Consider the following 16,672-nt stretch of genomic DNA (forward strand, 5'->3'; position numbering starts at 1 on the left):
ATTTGGCGACGTGGTGTCAGAGAAGCTCACATCTCATCTGTCAGGAATCCAATTTCCTCTTATTTACATCCATGCTATAGATTAATTACTGCCCTGACTAATGGCCTGAAGGTGTTCCATTTACGGTCTCGTGGGCACCAGCGTGGGTGAAGGAACTGTAATAATCATCATGATATTGTATTGTTGTTGTTATTATTATTATTATTATTATTATTATTATTATTATTATTATTATTATTATTATTATTATTATTATTATTATTGTTGTTGTTGTTGTTGTTGTTGTTGCTTCACTCGGTGCTATGTAAAACTCGAGACCACTGCATGCTAAATTATCAGTTTCTTTTATTTTTACTACATGAATAACTTTCTGGGGGTTTTTTTTTAAATAGAATTTCTTCTTTTAACAAAAAATGAACAGAAATTATAAACTCTCATACTCACGGTTCGGCTCCCGAGATTCATCTTTCGTGGATATTTTTTCCCCCCCAATACTTAAAAATGATAATGTGTGGGTGGGGTTTTTGGCGACAATCCCCGTTTTTCATGGAAAATTCTGCTGATGTTAGAGGTTTACCAGCGTTTTGGAAGAATTTGAAGGGTCTACAAACAAGAAAAGAACTCCCACCAAAAGCCTCCGATTTTTCCCAAAAATATTTCATCGCCCACCTTCTTCTTCTTCTTCTTCTTCTTCTTTTTGAAAAAATAAATAAAAAAATAAGAAATTGAAAAATTGTCATAACAACCCCCCTCAAAAAAAAGTTCTATATGTACACACGGGTTTTATTGTCTCTTATCTCCAAAGAGTTGTTGTCATTGAAATTTTTTTTTTTTAAATTGCCTTTTGACATTAACAATTATGGCTAAAGATAAGCACCGTGAACGACACCTTATCCAGACTTGCACCAACTTGTAATGGTTTCTATGTCCTATCGCTTTCTATTAGGATGCGAACCTTTTGTTGTTGTTTTTTTGTTTGTTTTTTGTTTGTTTGTTTTTTGCTATTCGGCCATGCATCTATAAATGTCGATGAAAAAAAACCTTCCTTGGAGGACGTAATCCCAATAATAATTGGGTGCTAACTAAGATGGCAGCTATGATGTGAGTCATGTGACCGAAATACAGGCAGGCCTATAAGAGGCCGGTGCAGTAACGACACCTCGGCCCGTTATTAATGGAGCTTTAAGGGTTATGATATCGGTGAAGTTATACTGATGAAATATGCCTCTGATTAATAGAGGCCTCTGTCGTAACAGGCTGACATATGGTAGGCGAGCCAGCTGGGGACGGAACCTCAGGCATCCCCTACGGCCATTAACATATTAGAGGCTATTGTGCAGGCAGACCGTCCGACTTCATCCACGGCCCCTGTGCAGCGAGACAGCAGCCCAGAGCTGTTTGATATAGCTTTTCAATAATGCATCACTCCTCGGTCCGCCAGCGGAGCTGTTCGTGGTGCTGAAATTATTGCCGTGGAGCTGCAGCGTTCCAAACAACATGCAAATTATGGATGGATTTTCAGAACGTGGGGGGGATTAAAACAAACTCTTTGAAACATATACGCACTTGGTGGTGTTTGGAAACATTCCTTACAGGTCCGTGTATGCTTTATGCAACTCGTTAGGAAATATAATGAAAAATAAAATAAAACAACAACATCAACAAAAAGGCAAAAACGAAAAATATTGCTAGTCACGTTTCTTTGGTAAAGGCAAAGATTGATTTCTGTCTTCAGGATGCCAAACCTGAAAGCAAAACAATTTTCTACTGCATCTCCACATTACTTGATATTGCATAAAAATAGGCGAGACAAAATGCAGGTATGGAAAGTGAAAATATTTGGGGCTTGTCAAGCATTTCCTTAAAAAAATAAAATAAATAAAAAATAAAAAATCCGAAATTAAAGTAAAATTCGCGTGCTGAGAATTTTATTTGTTCTGCTCGTCATGTAATGAACATCTTGGTTGGCTTTTATCATAATTTGTTTTGTGAACAATTTTATCCAGAAAAAAATAAAAGCCAAACGAAGGCCTTAACAATCATTACAAAATCAAAGCTCGATTCATTTAAGTATTCTATATAGCATTAAATAACACAGGAAATTTCTCCTTTCTTCATTTGTGGGCCATTCACAACCAGAGGCAAACTTTAATTTTTCGATTTATTAGAAGATTGCTGGAACACACCTCCCTGTTGAATTTGGCGTACAGGATGAAAAATACAATTAAAAATAAGAGCAACAGAAAAGGGGACAGCAAATGCGTGTGGACAAGTTGTGAGGAGAACGGATCGAATTAAAGAGATATTTTCCATGACGCACACACGATCGCCGCAGCTCTGTAAACATATTTGTGCACAAAGTTAAAAACTTACAAGGTTTTCCTTCACATTTAACACGACAAACAACGTGGTGAGCTTCATGTGAAAACAGGCAGTTAACAGTGACTTACACCATCACAAGGCAAGTTCTATTGCAGTAGACATCGGCTCTACTGTACCAAAGAATATGAATCATTCCTCGTCCAATGCATAGAGTGCTTGCACTGCAAACTAAAACACAAAAAAATACATTTCAGTTTCGTTTTCATCGGCAGACAAGGCTTTTCGTGCTCTCTGGTTGATTTTTTATTTATTTTTTTAAAACCTTTATATGTGATGTCAAAGGTGCATGTCCACCGACCCTATTTGAATTCTAACACAACTCCAATCTTGTGATAAAGTGATGTTTGTATTTACAAAACATGTGGACATTTCTTATAAATAAAGGGTCTTTGTGCAAATTGAAATAACTATGTCTACAGACGTGAGAGCCTATAGGATAAAATGTTGCCTGTGAATTAAGGATTTCATGCAGGCCTACATTTCCGTTTCGCCAGAAGATTTCGCAACGAAATTTTAATTATAGCAGCCCCCAAAATGGGAAAAAAAAATACTCATGAATAAATAAACAATCATGTGGATTATTCTATAACAGCAACGACAGAAGCCAAACCAAAAACACAGTAGGCTATACGACAATCAATGAGGTAATTTGTGAATGGCTATTAGTTCAAATAATAGGCCTGTTCGGAGAAATTAACTCGTTAAATTTTCCCTTTCTCGAGTGTTTTTAAAAGGCAACGTCGACGTCGCTAAACTTTTTTTCCCTTGTTACAGAGACGGCGCAAGGTGGGTGTAATCTTATTTGCATACTTCACATTCACCGATAACGTGAAAAAATAATGAATATATATGAAGCCTCTTATAGACTGACTGAAGCCCGTTGCGCACCAGCGGATAAACTCGCCGGAGACAAAAGACTGAAAATGGTGTTCGAGTCTTGTACTGTCCATTGGTCCCCAAATTCAGTCACAACAACTTGAGTTTGCGTGTCTGTTTTTTGTTTTGTTTTTCCCCCTACCCTATAGCATCAGTGGGCTGCGGAAAATTTCAACCTTTTCTGCTTTTGTCTTTGGTTGCAAAACCACACTCGCACCACGTTCTTTTTCAAGTCCAACTTCTCAGCTATGGCTGCTATTTTCTCCGAGGAGGGTCGCGGCTGAACGGCGAAGTACGCCTCCAAGGATCTTTTCTCCGGAGCAGCTATCGAGGTCCTCTTGCGTTTCTTTTCCCCTCCGTTGAAAATGTCCGGTTTGCTCATTTTCTCCCTTTGGGCCCCTTCGGCCTCCTCCAGCCACGCCTGGAGGATGGGTTTGAGCGCGATCATGTTGTTGTGGGACAGAGTCAACGACTCGAACCGACAAATTGTACTTTGGCTCAGCGACCCCACGCCGGGGATTTTGAGATTAGCCAACGCGCCTCCCACATCCGCCTGGGTCACCCCCAGTTTGATCCTCCGCTGCTTGAAGCGTTCCGCGAAGGCTTCCAGCTCCCTGGGGTCCGTGTCAGAGTCATTGATGGACGGCAGCCCGCTGCCCGTCAGCCCGGGGCAGACTTGACTCGCGCCGTGGTGACCCGGTAAGAGGCCGTGGTGGGTGAGAGGCGAGTTCATGCTCATGGCCGCCTGGTGCGAAAGGTGGCTCAAGCCGTGCATGTGGGAGTGTGCGTGTGCGGGCGCCGAGGAGGTGGAGATGAGCCCTCCGCCGCCTCCTCCTCCTCCGCCGCCGCCGCCTCCACCTCCGGCCCCGTCGTGCGCACTGGACATGAGGGCGAGAGAGGGCGAGCTGATGTGGTCCATTAAGTCCGGGGGTTCAAGGTTCTGGTGGTGGTGGTGGTGATGGTGGTGATGGTGGTGGGCCAGCGGCACCGTGGACGTCGACGAGCACGGCACGGTGCTCATGGTGTGGTACGTGGCGTCGGGTTTGAATGGGTGCGTCTTGCCCTGGGACACGGCGATGTCCACTGCCGCCAGAGCCTCAGCCCGGGCCAGGAGCGTCTCGTCTAAACTGGCGAAAATGTTGCTTTGCAGCTGCAGGGGCAAAAATAAATAAATAAAAAGATGTGAGAATGATGTGGCGTTCATTTAGTAAGAGGGTGTAAAAGACAGCATGAAAGGGTCAAACATTAATAAATGCATCTGTCAGTTGGGACTTTGGGCGACACATTACAAAGTTGATGTAGTCCTTTAGAAGCAGCAAGTAAAAAAAAAAAAAAAAAAAGAAATCACTGGAAAACTGTGAAGTCGGCATTTGCGTGCTTTCAAAAAGATCACATCATACATGAAGAAAAAAAAACAACATTAAGCGCGCACAAATGCGCCTTGGAGCGACCCTTGGAATTACGCACAGTCGTCGCTCATAACCGCGTGCAGCCAAACACTTGAAACCCGTGCAAGTTTTAAGTAGAATGAATTTTTACCTGTGGAGTTTGCAGACATGCTCTCCGTATCGCCTCCGAGCTGGAATGCAGGGTGGTGTACTTATGCTCCGGTAGCGACGGATGCATGGCGAAGTGCGCCTGCTTGCTGTTCATGGACATCATCTTGGCGAGCTTCTCCAATTAAAGTGCGCGGAGAGAAGAGGGCTGAAACGGACGAAAGAGCCCGAATAGGGAGTCCTTGACACCGCCAGTGATCCTTTGTCTATCCGCTTGTGATGCAGCCGAGTGCGCAGTGTTGTGTGCGCCGAGTCGAGCCTTGAGCTCGGAGATCACAGAGATGCCTGCAGTCTCTCACGCGCACTTATCTGTCTACTGTTTCCCCACTGCTGGGATGAGAGAGCCTCTTACACCTGAGCGCCTCAGATCTCGTCAAGCCCAGCCCGGTTGCTCTCGCGAGACATAAAGTGCCAGAGCAGTGAACAGGCTGACAGATTAAAAAAAAAAAAAAAACTGCTCTCGGGGCATGAGGCACTAACGTCAGGAGACGAGACGTCTGCGGTTTTTAAGGGCTTGTGCCACTCCATCCAGCCGCGGAACTGGCCCCTTGATTCTTTGCGAAGGGAACCGAAAAGCATAGTTGATTTCATTCCGGCGGACATCCAATTTTAGACAGGTCTCGATCCACTGGGAATTTGTTCCCTGTGGAGAATGTGTGCTAATGATGGGAGATCCAGATATAAATATTAACCATCCAAATTTAAAGTTATACGATTAAGGATAGTTGAATATAAATCGGGAAATTATGTTAAAAAAAAAAAAAAGTCAAGTGTAAATATAGCCTACCCCCCCAAAAAAAATAAAAAATAAAAAATAAAAACTTGCATCACCTGCATACGAATGAGAACAATGTTGTCTTATTAAATTCGTGATATAATTTAACAAGTAAAATTATTTCAAGTGGTTTAGAACAGCACAGCAGCAACTGTCATACAGGAAAAAATATATTTTCACACAACAGTAGCATAATACTTAATAAAAATAAAAACAACTCAAATTTGACCTTATTTTGTTGCTGGTGACTGGAATACTTAAATTAAATTAAATGTTTCTTGCTGATGCAGTGGATAAAACGCAACTTCCTTTAAATGTGCAAACTAGATTATTTACAATGTCAGAAATGAAAGATGCATCTTCATCCTCAAAGCTCATCATCTCAGTTGAGCACTAAGCAAATTGATTTAATACTCCAGTGTAACCTTGTACAGTCTTCACCTAAATTAATGAATCTCAATGAATTAACACTTCATTTATTCAAAACACAACGGTTGTCCAATTAAAATTTCATGCCAGTGATTAGCAGTATGTGAAATACACGTGATAGTTAAATTTGCATAATAAAGTGTTTTCTGCTACAATTGAATTAGTTTGTGTGTGTGTGTGCGTGCGTGAAAGGTTGTGTGTCATGATATACATCAAGCTCTCAGCTGTGGAGTGACCACTTTTCTGCTTTAAATTATAGAACATTAATAAATTATAAGGAAAATTATTGAAGAGTGGCGTAAAGAGGAAGCGCATCACAATGGAATTAATATTTTTGGAACAATTAGTGATGTTTGCTAAAGTTTCAACACTAAATTCAAACGACTTAAAGTCAATTATTTGCCCCTATCTCAGGTGTTGAGAAAATTGAACATTTTATTGCAAGATCATTTGAATGTATTTTTTTTCCAGTAGGTTTTCATCTTGCACAACCAACAGCATCTCTAGGACAAAACAGAACAGACAGTAAGACAGGCAGTGCTAACCTATACAGCAGAAATTTGTCTTACAAGTTACCACTTGAACACTATCACTTTTTTTCCTTTTTTTTTTTTTTTTTTTTTTTTAAACACACACACGACTTTAAAATCTACACCAAAAAAGCAATCTGACGCTCCAGTTTTTCAAGACATGTAACACTTAAAGATGAAGGCAACCCCAAAAAATATTTACAATATGCTCTATATGCAGACCTGCTTCACACAGCATTCTGATTAATATTGTGTTTGTAGAATATGAATTAATTAGCTAAATACACTCATTTTTAGCAATCTCAGAAGGTAGCCATTTTGACACTTGGTGTCAACTGAAAACAATATCAGTTTCTCAGGGTTCAAATAACGACCAATCACGGCTCAGTTTGTGAATGTCACATGACCAAAGTCATAAAACAAGTGAGCTGTGATTGGTTGTTACCTGAGCAACTGTGATGTCATTATTAGTTGACAGCCAGTGGCAAAATGGCCGTCCCTTGAGACGGATACAAAAAATGTGGCATTTGCTGCTGAATTTATATTCCACAAATGCGATATTTATCAGAATGCAATGTTTAGACTAGCGAGGGTATAAAACATTGTTGTAAAGAAAATCTTAAGGTTGACTTCACGTTTAATGGACAAAATCTTGTGTGAGCAACATGTTACCACATGTTTCAGTGCAGAGGACACAGAAGTGTTCGAAAACTTCACATGAGCTTTGAAAGTTTTGTGGGACTGCTTGCATTAAAGGGGCTGTGGGACTTTCTCTTCGTTGGCTGGCCAGTGCTGAGTGTGTGTCTCTCTCTTGATGTGTTCACAGCTTTCCCACAGGGGGAGGAGGTGTCGCGATCCTGCCGCCGGCCCGCTGGACTGACAGAGCCGGAGGGACCGGCCTTCGTCTCTTCCAGAGCATCAAAGAGCAAATCAAACGAGAGCTCTTCGGCATGAGATGTCCCTCCGTGATCCACGCTGCCCTCGTCCACATCTGAGAGCAGGCATGGAGGACATCCTTCTCCAGCGCAGCCTCCGGAAGCCTCCTTGTTATTTAACGTGCCGCAGTGTGCTACGACGCCAGAGCACGCTTGCGGTTCTGCGACTAGAGTGTGGTCCAAGTCGGCGGGAATGGAGGACGCCGGGGAGAGCTGAGAACCACGGCTACTGGAGCTTTCTACGTCCAGCATCATGGAGTCCAACTCGGAGATTTTGTTGAGATAAGCTGCGTCCATGGAGGCCTCGCTGGACTTCTGGAAACTATTAGGCTCGCCGTCAGCCGCGGAATCCGCAGTCAAGCTTTGTTTACTCGGACCAGGAGATGATTGGTCAGTTGATTTTGACAGCTTCCAAGTTGCCCAAAAAACAGGCTTTAGTGGCTCCATGTCGTCGGTATTTGGAGGCAAACATTTGGGGAACAAGTCCCCGCTGCTGAACGGGTGTTCTGTGCCTGGACCGTCATCAAAATCAAGCCTCCTGAGATGAGTCACAGGCTTAAACGCCACTTTCTTCTCACGCAAACCGGGGCTCCTCAGCGTCAGCGAGCGGAAGGCAGAGGAGGGGGTGGAGGGCAACAAGTCCGAGGAGGTGCCATCCAAGTCCTCGTCCTTTTTGGGGAGTCCACAAAGATTTTGGGGAGAGTCCTTGTGATCCACGCACGATATGAACATCGTCTTGGAAAACGTCAGAGCATCTGCCTCAGGATTGCTGCAGATGGAGCCCCGCTCGTTGTCACTCAAGCTTCTCATCATCATGTGGATCCTTTGCTGCTGGCTGAGCGATTCGAAGCCAGGTGTGCTTTTATTGCACGACTCCTGCAACTCCGCACATCTCTTTTCAGACATCCTGACCCGATTCTCCAAATCATCAATGTATTGGTCACTGCGCTCCAGAGCCCTCTTCAAGTGCTCGACGTCTCTCTGGTACTGCTGGATTTTGGCTTCCAAGGCGGCAACGGTATAACGTCCAAACCTGAGGGCGAATCATGTTTTAGAGTTCCTAAAAGACACTTTATTGCACTTTGAAATTTCAAATATTTTAATCATATTTTTGCATTCTGAATGAAGGGATTAATTGATATATTGAACCAACTTAAAGCACAAAGTGAAGACAATTTTACAAGACATTCAACAGTGAGTCAAATCTGGTAAGATAAATTTGCAGGAGCCTGAACCAAAAGCTTGTCATATACTTTCATTCAAATCTTGTGGTTAGTCACCAAATGAATTTCAAATATCACCTCAAAGTCAAATCCATCAATGAGTCGCATGTTTCGGTATGAGCAATATCATGATTCCTGATCGTATCTTTGTTAAAATCGTGTAATGTTGTCCGATATTCAGCGCACCACAACATCTTAACAGACCAGAAAAACAACTTTCAAAAATGTCCTGAACTAGGTATAAATGTGGCAAATATGTTTTGAAGACATTTTACTTTCCACTGAATGTGAATGCCCACTTGTAATTCTTCTGAATGTAGATTTCCATATGTTCACTCACTCACTCACTCACTGCAGACAAAAGTAGGGACTAAAACTGTACAGTTGGTCCCACCAGCTTCTGCGAAGACTTTCTATTTCTATGAAACAAGGTTATAATAGTTTTTGGTGTTTTCATTATAATTGTTAGTATAGTAGTCAGTATTAAATAGTTTTCTCAGTGGGCTAGTTATTTTTTATTAGCTTTTTTTCTTTTTCTTTTTCAAATGCTTTGTTTTGTTTCATATTTATCAGTTTGTGTATTTTTTAAAAATCTATTTCTTGCATGCAAGATAAAAACAAAAAAACATTACAGTAACTGTACAGATTTTGTAATTTTTTTATCTACAACTAAAAAACAAGTACTGTATAAGTCCACAGACTTTGGAGTACAACAAGAGCATAATACTGCTTCTAATCATAATCATCTTTATTGACCAAATATGTAAAAACACATGAGGAGTTTGACTGCGGCAGTCTAAGCTAAAGTTAGACGCATGACAATGCTACCATATAATCTAGGTTGGTCTCGCTTTCCATCGATTGTTTGCCAAGATGCCAACTTATAAAGCGGATTTGTGGCTTGAATTCCTGAAGAAAACAAAAAAGATTTTTTTTTTTTTTTAAATATAATTACAGATATTTTTGTTAGTTTTGTAAATGTAAAATGTAGTTTCAGTTAGTTTTCGTGTTTTACAGAATTTTAATTTTATTTAATGTGTTTTGTTTTTTTCAGTTTTAGTTTGCTAGTTTTCATTGTCTATTCTAAAATAACCTTGCTGCAAGATTGCGGGTATGTCTTTAGGATTTTATCATATGTCCGTTTATCCATAACATTTGATGTCAGACGACACTTATATTTGATGAGAAGGCCTGGATAAATTCTAATTAATCTCAAAAGGGAGTTGAGGTCAGGGTTCACAAGTTCTTCCATATCAAACTTATCCGACCAGTCATTTATGGTTTGTACTTTGTGCACCTTCCCCAAGCTGTTCCCATAAAATGAAGGCACAGATTCATCAGCCACACACCGAGCAATGCAGCTGAAATTGACCGAACAATTGCACACAAAAAAAGAAAAAAAAAAAAAAAAGCCCACTGTAACTGCAAAACGTTGATGCCCGTGTTTTCAATCATTAAAATGTTTTGAGGTTTTCTTGTTTCTTTAACTACATATAACATTGTCAAGGAAGAAGCGGTTTGCACTGGCTAACATTTATAACTATGATGATACAAGCAGGCCAATTTTTCCAAATGGCCTTTGCAACGATATTTGCCACCAATTCAAATTTTGAATCACAGCAAAAACAGTGGCCAACAATCAACCATTCATGAAAACTAGTGGCCAACCCCACACAGTGCGCAACAGCTGTGTCTGTTTTGGCGTCATCACTCGGTGTGTGCCGTGCCTAAAATGTTTCTGCAAAATGATTGATTGTGTCTCTGTGCTTATGTTCATAGTGTGTTTCAAGAGTTATTTCTATAACTGGACATGAAAGACTCTTGTTCTATAACAATAATTGTCCTCCAATATGAATTACTTACTTCTGTGGAGATCTACTGACCACCTCAGCTTTCAGTCTCATATTTTCTTGTACCAGGTCAACATTTTGAGATCGCAGTGCTTTATTAGCCTGAGGGTGACACGAGTAACACGAGTAACACATGGTCTCATCTTTGAGTGTCTTTTCATAAACTACTTGATTAAAGGTCAGTAAAAAGGAGTCCGAAGACTATCAAGTACAACATTAAAGGTTGCATACCTCCTTCAGTTTGAGCATGTCCTGTTTGACTTCATCACAAACATTTTGGGCTGTTTGCAGCCTCTTTGCCAATTCCTCCATGAAGACTGGATCCACTTTTTTGTCATCCGCTTGCACAGAGTTAATACTGCAGGGATCCAAAGCCGTCCTCAGTTGCAACTCCAGGTTTTGATTTTTGTTTTTCAGCGCTTCATTTTCTTTGACAAGACTTTCAATTTCTTCCTGTCAAAGACCAAATGCATTAAATGCACATCTTTACAATTACTGAAAATAACAAATACTGTTTCGATAGAGATTTTCTTTAAAAAAAAAAAATCAACAAAGAAAATGCCATTTTTGCACATAAATTAAGATAACTGAGGCCAGTTTGAGTCCCGAGTCTAGCAAATGTGTATCGCAACACAGATTACTCAGATATGAGTGACCCCTATACTTGTAATTTGCAAAACATTTGGTCTTTCCTTCTATTTAAAGATTTCTCAGTGGGACAAATGAAGGTTTGTCGGTGTTCTAGAAAACATTGTCTAATGTCTATATGGCCTGATGGTCAGTTACCTCATACTCTCGCAGAAGGAGCTCCCCCCTTGTTTTCCTGAGACATTTTCTCACAGAGGGGCTCTCAGTGTGATCACTCTCATTTGTACCTCCTGTAACACAACACAATAAGGACAATAACACAGAGATGAGTGGGTAAACTAGCACAATTGTCAGATAATAATTTAAATACAGTATACAAGAACATTTTCATTTACTGTTACAGAAAAAGCTTAACTTCTATGTAGAGCTGTGCACTATGGCCTGCAGCTTTTATGGTATAAATTGCATCTATTTATGGTTAAGGTATATATCATGATATGAAATTTAACGGTTAAAAAATAGGGATAGATCGTTATCGACCAAGACCTGTGCAGATGTTTGCCATTTTGACAAATATCGGTATTAAAAGTCTGATGTCTGTTAGAGATCAATTTGCCTCAGGTAACTCTTTGCATTTTCACTTAACTGTATCAGAGTTGCTACTGACCCTGGTAACTTTCTGCACCTTTTGGTTTTGTTTGAAATTAAAACAACGATATGTGAAAGTTTAACATTTCAGGTATTTTGAAAAACTTTATTTACTGTAGAAAATTAAAGGGAGCTACTTTAAGTTTTCATTTAACTTTTTAAGACAAACTGATGACTTTGAGAGCTCGCTGAACTTCTTAGCATTTTTAAAACAAAGATGGCTATTATGTAAGATTTAAAATACAAACCAACATTTTGCAAATCTGAAAAGTTGTTCAGTAAACATGCATTAAGACATTTCAACAAAGAGTTGGAATTTGTATTTTTTTTTCAACAATATTTTCTCCATATTTACTGAAAATTAATATTGCTCCAAATATCAGGTATTGACCTCCTTAACTAATAACAACGTGGGAGCGGACACATCATCAAAAATATATATATATATATCGCTTATGTAAAAAAAAAAAAAAATAAATAAATAAATACAAAAAATAAAATAAAAATTAATTCAATAATTAAATTAAAGCATAAGCACTTCATGAAATGGATGGATCATGTCTAAATTATAAAGTCCATTAGGGAAGCAAAATTTATTTAAAAAAAAAACAAAATAAAATAAAATAAATAAATAAATAAATAAATAAATATGATAACATTTGTGCCAATCTCAAGTCAATAGAAAAAGTTAGCACTTAGTGGCCAAAATAGTGCAAACAAAAAAATAATAGCTTCACGCCACGTCAAAACAGTTACAAGATAACTAATAATAATTTAACAACATTGCCCTCTGTCTGTTTGAGGAAACAGAAAAATGCTGACTCTAGAAACAGTTGTATTGGATCTCAATATCTGCTGCCGAGTGTTTTGTGTTTGCTGCAACTACTCACCTATAATTTCTCTGCAGGGGTTTTCTGATGTAATGGGGATTCTGCAGGACGGACACTGGCTTGCTTTTTTTAACCACATTTCCATGCAGGAGGAACAGAACACGTGGTGGTTGCCACATATGACCGGCTGTCTTACCTACAAGACATGAAAGTCCGTTTTGGTACGTCACGCTTAAATTACGCCAATCGAATACTGTATTTCAAAACGACGTCGTTCGCCGAAGCTTGTTTGCACAAACGCTTCCGGCTTGTTGTCTTGACGCCGCTTTCACCGCGGGAAAATGCTCTCTGCAGCTGTTGCGGTAACAGACTGAAGAAAAATGATAATTACCTTTCCGAGGCATATCTGACACGAGATCGGCAGAGTCAAACATAGTGTTGAAGTTTGAAAGCTGAGAGCCATGACTTCAAGCACAAACGTGACACGCGCCTTCCTGAGGGAGGTTCAAATGAGCCAACAGGAAGTGTGGAGACACGCGCCAAATCTGACACGGAAATCCAAATCGGGCTACGGAAAGGCCGAAAGGCCAAAACACCTTGTCACTCAAAACGAAAACGATCAATCAGTAGTCTGATGGCAACTCAAGCGTTTCATTGAGAGAGAGAGAGAAAGAGAGAGAGAGAGAGAGAGAGAGAGAGAGAGAGAGAGAGAGAGAGAGAGAGAGAGAGAGAGAGAGAGAGAGAGAGAGAGAGAGAGAGAGAGAGAGAGAGAGAGAGAGAGAGAGAGACCCTGAACCTTTAAATAGTATTTAGTAATTATGGAAAATTACTACGTTTCTCCCATTTTGCTGTTTTTAAGTCAGCTATATGGTTCAATCGAATCATATACAATATAAACAGCTACCAAATTCCAAATCAAGAAATTGTCAGAGCATTTATTTGGCGTACATTAAATACGTTAATAGTACAAAAGTCTCTCTTTCTCTCTCTCTCTCTCTCTCTCTCTCTCTCTCTCTCTCTCTCTCTCTCTCTCTCTCTCTCTCTCTCTCTCTCTCTCTCTCTCTCTCTCTCTCTCTCTCTCCCTCTTTTAACATAGCTTTACACATCCTTTATTTCTGTTTTTGTTTTTTTGTTTTTGTTTAACAAATATATATATATTTTCTTTATATTTATTTTGGCCAACACAATCACCTTAGTTCACCCAGTGAATGTATTCTTTGGGGGTGCTGTCATAGATCAAATATTTTAAAGAAACACTATTAATGACACATGCAAATCCATAAGAGAAGCTTCTCAACAGTAATATAATTGATAACAATAAATGCGGATGTGTCAAAGTGTGCATAGTGTACTACAGTAATGTGTCCATGTTGAAGGCCAATATTTTGAGCACATAAGAAATGATGCTAATTTATCATTTGTGCATTATTTTGACACCTTTTAAAAAAAAAACGTATTTATATTTATTTTCAATAATGTGTTGGGTGTCTGTATGTATTATGGCAATCTTGGTAACTTTTGATGTTTATCTGTCTGCATTCCAAGTCTGTCTGCATTCCAAGCCGCAGGTAGAACTGAAATGATGACCAAATGATAGTCTTTCGTAAGGACTGTGCCTTCATAGTAAAAGTGACTTGTTTTGTTTTGTATATTTGCACTTGTGTCAACATGTGTAATATGATGTCACGTCTTGCCATATTTACCTAAAAAAAAAAGTCTGCATGTGTTTTGAGGGAGAATACAGCATATCTACATCCCAGCAGCCTACTGCTTAAAATAGGATGTTATTTGCATAATACAACATACCTTTGGGGAAAAAAAAAAAAAAAAAGTTGAAATCAAGCGATATCAGCAACAGCGTTTCTGCTGGCATCATATTCATCGAGCCGATAAGGCAGCATGTGCAGTAGTACTCGACAACATGTCTTCATTTCAGGTTAAATTTAACTTTTCAACAAACACATTTGTTGTTAAAGTAAACTTCTACGTCCTCTATCTATGTTACGTGGTGAAAACATTGAGGGGGTGGGGAGTCTTTATTTATTATAAAGAGAAAATGAAGTTCTTATTGGTTAAAATAAAATACTAAAAATAATACAGTATTACAACTGTTGGATGATATATGGCAAATTTTCATGATTTCTACATTTCATTTTATGCACAGTTTATAATAATAATTTAAAAAAAAATGTTATTGTCTTCGGTAATTACAAAGAAATCAAATTACACAATTCTCATCACAAAAGGACTCACTAGTACACTTTCCGTCAAAAGCTATCAGTCATATCTAAACCAACATGTTCTGTGCTTCATTAATCTACAAGCAGGACATCTCAATACAATTACAATTGACTGGCCCCAAATTAATCTGTTACACAGATTGTGGTTTGTAAGCATAACAATATATTGAGTGTCCATTGGATACATTTAGAATTCAATCCAAGCAACGGACACAAACATGTCGAACAATAAATTGCAGTTTAACCATCATGACCCATCTCGTTCATATTCTTTTTTAGTTGTTGTGTGTGATATTATTAAAAACAACTATTGTCTACAGATGATCCATTTCTTATTATGGTTTACGATGACAACCGAATAACCAACACTGGACTGAAGTGAAAGAAATTTTCAATAAACCCCGTTTTCCTTCTGAGATTGTATTGCTGTGCAACAGGCTGGTCATTAATTGGCGACCGTCAATTAATCACTGCTGCTACAGACGGCTGCATCTATTGATCTTGTCCAGCACTTATTTTTCATCCCTAAATGACAGCAATTGCCAGATTTGACCAGCACGTGTAATGGACAGCAAAGAACCAATGACCCGGGTGTCAGTCTCACCAGCACTGAGCATGGCCTCCCCTCCCCCCCCAGTGCTGCCAAATAGCATCTTTACCATTTAGCTCGGAAAGGTTTAGACTGCCCTAAGAGCACAGCAGCGAAACAGTGAGCGCTGGTGCTCAGGTGACCTTTTCTGTTTAAGGCTTAATCTCTGACAAATGCTTGCTTTAATTAGTTTGATACCCCCTGCCTGGACCGCCACCGCCCCCTGCCCGCTCCCTCGCTCTCTCAACGTTTCTCTGTCTTCCTTTTGCAATCGCACATCAGTGTAATTTATGAATGATTTAGCTGCACTGTAGCCAGAGGTGCAACAAAATATGGACATTCCAGGAAACATATGGCTTCTTAAATGAGACTACAAATGTAATGTTGGAAATATATAAATATAAAGCTCACAAGGAACTTAGTGAGGTAACAATTATTTTGTTTAAAAAAAAATAGTCATGTCTGAAATATTCAAATGTGGGCATTATGTCAATACTGACGGAAGGTCGGTCAATCTGTCAATGACAGACGACAGATTGATGTGAGTGTAATTGTCAATAACTGGGTAAGTACCAACTGACGGACTCCTGTTTCGTGTTTATTGGTACAACTGTATGCCGTGTACTGTGACATTTATCGAGAGAGACAGAAAATAAGAAAATGCCACGGAGAAATCAATGTATTCAAGTTAGACAACTTTCACTTATCGCTACGGAGGCATTAGCAGTCCAGAGGTTTTATATATAAAACTATATGGGGACGGTCCCCGCAATAGCTGTTTCCAGCAGTGTATTGTACTTCCTGATTTATTATTATTATTATTATTATTATTATTATTATTATTATTATTATTATTATTATTATTATTATTATTATTATTATTATTAAAATGTCCGTAGACTGTTCACCCTGTTCCTGTCGATACTTTATAAAATAAATAAATAAATAAATAAATAAATAAATACATACATAAATGCATACAATTGCTTTCTACTTCATTTTCAGTGACGTGTTGTTCAGATGACATAGATGCTCTTCATTGCCTCCTATAGCCTGGGTGAATATAGACTACAACATGGACAGGCCATGTTGAGTATGAAAAGTTCCAATCCGCCAATAAACTAAAAGAAGAAAAAGAAGGAGATTAAGAAGAAAAAAAAGAACTCCAAATGTAGAAAATGTAAAATGTATATAGAAGTACGAAAGATGAGAAAATCTCAT

At 39.2% G+C, this 16,672-nt stretch overlaps 2 protein-coding genes across 2 annotated transcripts; both read right to left on the reverse strand.

Moving 5' to 3' along the window:
• Window positions 1-2,171: 2,171 nt before the first annotated feature.
• On the reverse strand, window positions 2,172-5,134 carry LOC144017726 (POU domain, class 4, transcription factor 1-like). The gene is made up of 2 exons (XM_077519601.1): window positions 4,798-5,134; window positions 2,172-4,408 (listed from the first exon to the last, which is right to left on the reverse strand). Exons 1-2 carry the CDS (start codon window positions 4,918-4,920, stop codon window positions 3,410-3,412), a joined length of 1,122 nt encoding a protein of 373 aa, XP_077375727.1. The 5' UTR covers window positions 4,921-5,134; the 3' UTR covers window positions 2,172-3,409.
• Window positions 5,135-6,428: 1,294 nt separating this feature from the next.
• LOC144017725 (ORC ubiquitin ligase 1-like) lies at window positions 6,429-13,190 on the reverse strand. The gene is made up of 6 exons (XM_077519600.1): window positions 13,014-13,190; window positions 12,683-12,818; window positions 11,343-11,434; window positions 10,788-11,009; window positions 10,570-10,658; window positions 6,429-8,516 (listed from the first exon to the last, which is right to left on the reverse strand). Exons 1-6 carry the CDS (start codon window positions 13,083-13,085, stop codon window positions 7,262-7,264), a joined length of 1,866 nt encoding a protein of 621 aa, XP_077375726.1. The 5' UTR covers window positions 13,086-13,190; the 3' UTR covers window positions 6,429-7,261.
• Between the last annotated feature and the right edge of the window lie 3,482 nt (window positions 13,191-16,672).

Source organism: Festucalex cinctus, chromosome 4 (genome assembly GCF_051991245.1).
Source record: "Festucalex cinctus isolate MCC-2025b chromosome 4, RoL_Fcin_1.0, whole genome shotgun sequence".
Lineage (NCBI taxonomy): Eukaryota > Metazoa > Chordata > Actinopteri > Syngnathiformes > Syngnathidae > Festucalex > Festucalex cinctus.

Coding starts and splice junctions, on each gene's coding strand:
- LOC144017726 (XM_077519601.1), bottom strand. CDS start 4,920: ATGATGTCCATGAACAGCAAGCAGGCGCACTTCGCCATGCATCCGTCG. Junction 4,409..4,797: donor CATGTCTGCAAACTCCACAG/GTAAAAATTCAT, acceptor TTGCCCCTGCAG/CTGCAAAGCAACATTTTCGC.
- LOC144017725 (XM_077519600.1), bottom strand. CDS start 13,085: ATGGCTCTCAGCTTTCAAACTTCAACACTATGTTTGACTCTGCCGATC. Junction 11,435..12,682: donor CCCCTGCAGAGAAATTATAG/GTGAGTAGTTGC, acceptor GTTGTGTTACAG/GAGGTACAAATGAGAGTGAT. Junction 11,010..11,342: donor TCCTTCTGCGAGAGTATGAG/GTAACTGACCAT, acceptor GGTCTTTGACAG/GAAGAAATTGAAAGTCTTGT.